Source organism: Lathyrus oleraceus, chromosome 5 (genome assembly GCF_024323335.1).
Source record: "Lathyrus oleraceus cultivar Zhongwan6 chromosome 5, CAAS_Psat_ZW6_1.0, whole genome shotgun sequence".
In the NCBI taxonomy this organism is placed as follows: Eukaryota; Viridiplantae; Streptophyta; class Magnoliopsida; order Fabales; family Fabaceae; genus Lathyrus; species Lathyrus oleraceus.
In genome coordinates this window covers 601836938-601843612 of record NC_066583.1, presented here as the reverse complement: position 1 = coordinate 601843612, position 6675 = coordinate 601836938, and the positions used below count along the sequence as shown (strand labels likewise).

At 37.5% G+C, this 6675-nt stretch overlaps 1 protein-coding gene across 1 annotated transcript; it reads right to left on the bottom strand.

Moving 5' to 3' along the window:
- Positions 1–601: 601 nt before the first annotated feature.
- LOC127082330 (uncharacterized) lies at positions 602–2576 on the bottom strand. Its single transcript, XM_051022565.1, has 2 exons — positions 2375–2576; positions 602–2199 (listed from the first exon to the last, which is right to left on the bottom strand). Exons 1-2 carry the CDS (start codon positions 2574–2576, stop codon positions 602–604), a joined length of 1800 nt encoding a protein of 599 aa, XP_050878522.1.
- Positions 2577–6675: the final 4099 nt, after the last annotated feature.

The window sequence follows — 6675 nt, the reverse complement described above, 5'->3', positions numbered from 1 at the left end:
ATATGATTTATATGTTTTTTGCAATGATAAGTGGCATGCTTGCATGTCTGTGTGTTTAGTGGGAACTTATATATCTTAGTTAATGTTATCCGATCTCAAGAGATTAATATCCATATGGGTTTGAAGAAAGAAGACTTGTTAGCCATTTTACATCCCTTCTTGTTGTAGAAGGGATAAGTGGTCTTCTTTGTCGAGCTCTAGAGTTAGATCTCTTTACTGGTTTTAGGTAGGCTTTTAGACGTTGTCATCTCCCATTTGCATTATGTTGATGATACTCTGATCTTAGAAGAGGCTTTCATAAAAAAATATGTGGAACATTCTCAATGGTTTTGAGCTTGCATGTGGTCTCAGAGTCAACTTTGATAAGTGTAGCCTCATAGTGATTAATCACGATCCCACTTTTTTTGACTTAGTGGTTCGAACACACAGACAATACTCCCTCTTTTTAGCCATAATATGGAAAAGGTAAGCATCTAACCAAAAACATAGAAACCACATTCATAAAGTTAATTATCATACATAGGGGGTACCTAAGGGTGCATAAAAATCCTTGTCACAGACCATAAAACATAACCAAATAAAGAACAAAACAAAACTGCAATCAGATATCTTCCTGACTATCTGAGTCAACAGTGGCATACTCTTCTTCTTCAGCTTCATTCTCTTCATCAGTTTCAGCATCATCCCCACTAGCGTAGTCCTGAACATCAATTCCTTCATTTCCATTACCACCCTGTAGAACTTCCTTCTTCTCTTCTTCCATCATAGCCTTTATCAATGAATCAAGTTTGATCTTTGTTGAAGTGTTAGATCTGATGAAATCCTCTAACTCTTTACAAGTCTCCTTAAGCTGAGCAATAACACTCTTCTTGGAGATGACAGGGTCAGGTACCTGAGAAGATGTCATGACAATATATGGGACATGTGTTCCAGCAAAAAGCTTGTAGTGGAGTGATAAGGGAGAATACATTTTCTTCACACTATCAATAGGAAGTAAAATACCAGGATGTTGGTTTAGGATGATTCCATAGATGAGGGATGGAAAGCAGATAGGCATTTTTACAGTAGTGGAGAAGGCTTGTTTGAAAACTTGTTCAAAGATGTATTTTTCAAAGTCAGACGCTCTTCTTGTCCCAATAGTATAAATAAACTTCCCAAGACCAGTAGAGATGGTTGAGGTGTGATTAGTGTGCACCCAGTTGGCAGTCCCAATTCTATGAAGAATAGTATATTTGACACTCAACTTTTCAGCAGACAACTTCCTTTTGTTTGGCCAGTGTCTGACCTGCTTGGCAGTTATCTCCTTGCACACCTGGTCATCTATAACCTCTAGCTCAGCCTGAGGTTCTTCTGTTCTTCCTAGAAATTTGTTGATCATAACTGGGAAAAATGTCACAACATTTACTCTAACATATACCTTCCCATAGTCATCACTTTTCATATCATCACACCCATCAGGAATAGTCATCACAAACTCCTTAACTAAGCTTTCATAACAAGGGCCAAATTTAGTGACAATCTTCATCAACCCAACAACTTCTATAAGTTCTACAACCTCCTTACACTTTAGGGCATCCTTACCCAATTCCCTCTTCAGAGCTACCCTCCTTTGAATGTCATATTTCCACCTTTTAGCATTCTTCACATAATGTAAAGAAGCATTGTCCAGTGGAGCCTTGGGCATAGCATCATGAGGCTTCTTGTTAGCAGATCTTTTTACAGGTGTGATGTCTTGGATATCCTTTTCGAAATGAAACTCAGATTCACTAGAAGAGACAACTTTCCTCTTTCTAGTAGGGGTAACAACTTTACTCCATGATCTAGTAGGACCAACATGAGATTTTCCTATGGAGCTTCTAGAAGGAGTGCCTTTCAAACCACCATATTTTATCTTCATTTCCCTGGAGGGAGAATATTCAAACACCACTGCCTTTCCTTTACATCTCTGTAGTCTCTTGGTTATACTAGGAGTTGCAATATTGGTAAGGAGTTCTTCATCAGAAGTTAGTTCATCAACATTTACAACATGATCAACTTTATTTTTACTTCTTCTTTCACGAGCAGCATGCTCAGGGACACACCCATTTTCCTTCTTCTTACTCCTTCTTTCAAGAGCATCATGTTCCGGAACATTTTCCTCAGCTTTTTCACTAGAATTATTGTCAGGGATATATTCTTTTTCCAAAGATGTTTGAACATCTGCCAAAACATTTGAGCTCACTTCCTTCAAAATAGAGTAACAAACTTCCTAAGTTCCTTATCATTGGCACTCATTTTCGCTTCCGTTGGATTCTTAGTGTCGTCAGCATGCATAGTCAGGTTTCTTCAACAACAATTTTATCTTTACTGGGGATTATAGGTTCAGAAGACTTACCATAAGTCTTGACAGTTTTAGACACAGAAGGCGTAGCTTTCTTTTGAGGAGGTGGATGAATCGTGGATAAAGGAGCAACATCTAAGACCAGATCCACCAGGTTGATCATTTGAAATGGTTCATTTGCCCTAACATTTGGGAAAGATGATTCACTGGTTTCAGTTGGGACATGCATGTGTGTGGATGAAGATTGTTTTGACATTTTAGTTAACACTTGATGCAGATGGAATAAGGAAAGAATCTTGAGAGAGAGTGATCACATATGTCTGGAAAAGAATGAGGCGTTTGAATGGAATGGGTAGCGTATTTTTTTCCAAAAGCACACACAATGAGGTAAGGGTTTAGGTAAGCGTGTCCAGTGTAATGATGAAAGTTAACTCTTGTATGACACACTTAAATATATATAATTTCTATAAATGCTCATCAACACAAATCCCAAGTTTTCCTCTTAATTTTTCAAATTGAATTGCATCCAAGGCTTTGGTAAAAATGTCTGCAAGCTAATTCTCCGTGCTAACATGCTCAAGTGTTATGACTTTGTCTTCAACAAGTTCTCTAATGAAATGATGCTGATGTCAACGTGTTTAGTCCTACTGTGTTGAATAGGATTTTTGGAGATATTAATAGCACTCAAGTCGTCACAAAATAATGTCATGACATCTCGCGTGACATTGTATTCAGTCAACATTTGTTTCATCCATATTAGTTGAGAGCAGCTGCTGCCTGCTGCTATGTACTCAACTTCATCAGTAGATAGGGATACACAATTCTATTTCTTTCTGAACCATGAAATCAAATTATTTCCCAAGAAGAACCATCCTTCAGAGGTACTCTTCCTATCATCAGCACTACCAGCCCAATCAGCACCACAGTACCATACTAACATAGAAATTGAGTCATGGGAATACAACATTCCATAATCACTTGTACCATTCACATACTTTAGAATACTTTTTACTTGATTGATGTGAATCACTTTGGGTTCTGCTTGATATCTAGCACAAACTCCGACAACAAAAGTTATATCTGGTATGCTTACTGTAAGGTATAGAAGGCTAGCAATCATGCTTCTATATAAACTCTAGTCAACACTTATGCCCTTTTCATCTTTAGATAGCTTTACGTGAGTAGGTGTAGGAGTTCTTTTGTCACTAGCATTCTCCAATCTAAATTTCTTCACAATACTCTTTGCATATTTGCTTTGACACATAAAAATTGATTCTTCCATTTGTTTAACTTGGAGCCCAAGGAAGTATGTTAGTTCACCTACCAAACTCATTTCAAACTCAGATTGCATTTGCTTGACAAAATGTTGGACCATCTCATCTGACACCCCTCCAAACACAATATCATCCACATAGATCTGAGCTATCATAAGTTTTCCATCCTTTTGTTTGACAAAGAGTGTTTTATCAATTCCACCCTTTCTATATCCATGGTTAGTGAAAAATTCAGTCAACCTTTCCTACCAAGCTCTTGGAGCTTGTTTTAAACCATACAGTGCATTCTTTAATTTGAACACATGATTTGGGAACATAGGATCAATAAACCCTTTTGGTTGTTCAACATAGACATCTTCATTTAAATAGCCATTTAAAAAGGCACTTTTCACATCAATTTGGAACAACTTGAACTTTAAAAGGCATGCCATTCCAAGTAATAGTCTGATAGACTCCAGGCGAGCCACTGGAGAAAAGGTTTCATCAAAGTCTACTGCTTCCATTTGGGTGTATCCTTGAGCAACAAGTATGGATTTGTTTCTGGTAATAACCCATTGTTCATTAGACTTGTTCTTATACACTTATCTAGTGCCAATAACATTTGTTCCTTCAGGTCTTGGAACCAAATCTCACACCTCATTTCTTTTGAACTGGGCAAGTTCATCTTTCATAGCATTAATCCAGAACTCATCAGTCAAGTCCTCCTTGATATTCTTAGTTTCAAATTTAGAAACAAAGCAGGCATTTGACACAACTTCCCTTGATCTGGTAATTATACCTTCATTTAGATTTCTTATAATAACCTCCTTAGGATGATCTTTCTGAATTCTGATGGAAGGCCCTTTGTTTGTTGACTCAGTCTCTGTAGGTTCAGTAATAGCATTTGAGTCTGCAACATCTTCTGTAACATCAACTTCGTTAGTTGAGCCATCCACAACAATGTTTATGGATTCCATCATTACCTTGGTTCTGGAGTTGAAAACTTTGTATGCTCTACTGTTTGTATAGTACCCCATAAAAATCCCCTCGTCACTTTTAGGATCCATTTTTCTCCCTTGCTCACGATCTGCCAGAATATAACATCTACTTCCAAATACATGGAAATATTTCACAATTGGCTTTCTTGCTTTCCATAGTTCATACAGAGTAGCTGATGTGCTAGATCTGATAGTCTCTCTATTAAGAATATAGCAGGTAGTGTTCATGGCTTCAGCCCAAAAATGATATGGTAGTTTATTAGCATGAAGCATGACCCTGACACATTCTTGAATGGTCATATTCTTGTGCTCAACCACACCATTCTGTTGATGGGTGATGGGTGAAGAGAACTCATGATTAATTCATTCAGAGGTGCAGAATTCCTCAAACTTGTTGTTTTCAAATTCCTTCCCATGGTCACTTCTAATTCTGACAATGCCACAATCCTTCTCTGTTTGAATCTTTTTACAGAGTTCTTTAAACACTTCAAACACTTCTGACTTTTCTTTAATGAAGTTCACCCAGGTGAACCTTGAGAAGTCATCAACAATAACATAAGCATACCTCTTTCCTCCTAGACTTTCAACTTGCATAGGTCCCATTAAGTCCATATGAAGTAGCTCCAGAATTTTTGAAGTGGTCAGATGTTGAAGCTTCTTGTGTGACATCTTTCTTTGCATCCCTATTTGACATTCACCACAAATTCTTTCTTCATCAATTTTTAGTTTTGGGATTCCTCTTACTGCTTCCTTTGGCACAAGTTTCTTCATACCTTTCAGATGTAAGTGACCAAGCCTTTGATTCCATAGATTAGTCTCATCCTCTTTTGACATTAGGCATGTGGAGAGACAATTTGTTTCTTGAGGAATCCACATATAGCAGTTATCTTTTGATCTGGCTCCCTTCATGGTAACTTCATTCTTCTCATTTATTACCATACATTCAGATTTCCTGAAGTTCACTTTGAGACCTTGGTCACAAAGTTGACTAATACTTATCAAATTAGCAGTCAACCCTTTAACAAACAATACATCATCAAGACTAGGCAGTTCTGGATAGTCCAACTTTCCAACACCCTTTATTTCTCCTTTTGATCCATCTCCAAAAGTGACATAGCTAGAAGAATATGACTTAATATTCACCAAAAATTTCTTGACACCAGCCATGTTTCTAGAGCAGCCACTATCAAAATACCAATCCTCTCTAGTAGAGGCTCTGGGGGAGGTGTGAGATATGAGTCATGACATGCCATTTTAAGGAATCCAACTTTTCTTTGTTTTAACCATAATTTGTTTTCTTCTGGGTTGTGAAGTAGGTTTGGGATATCCATATAATTTGTAGCAACATGGTTTTATATGACCAAACTTCCCACAATGATGACACTTCCATCGTTGGGTCTTGTTTCCTGAGTAAACCTCTTGATGCCCTTGCTGATGTTTGAACAGTTGATTTGATATATGTTGTTCCTGTTTTATTTTAGGTTAAACAAAGTTCATAGTAGACCCTTTTCCTTTGTTCATCCCAACTAGATTATCATAACCTATACCTTAAACATTTCCAGCATTCTTACCAGTTTGAAGATCCAGCATATCAGAATTGCTGTTAAGCATTCTTAGAGAGTTAGTCATATTGTCAAGTTTTGAATTGAGCAATACAACTTCCTCCTTCAGATCAAAGATGATAGATAGATGTTCGACTTTCTCTACCTGTAGTTGAGCAATAACTTTCTTTTGATCTTCTCCTAGTTTACAAACTTCTTGACTTCTGAGGCACAACTCCTTGTAAGATTCAGCAAGTTCCTCACAATCAGAATCTTCACCAGAATCACAAATTCCAGTCAGGGCAGTAACCTATTTGGCAGGTTCCACTTCAGGATCACTTTCTGAATCATCTTCTGACCAAGAAACAGATAGGTCCTTCTTCTGTTTCTTGAGATACGTGGGGCACTTAGCTCTTATGTGACCAAACCATTCACATCCATGACATTGGATTCCTTTTCCTTGGTTAGTCTTTTCTTCAGTTTTGGGTATTCTGCCAAAATCCTGATTTTTGTTGATGTCGAATGACTTGTTCTTGACATTAGATCTTGTCTTCCAGTTTATT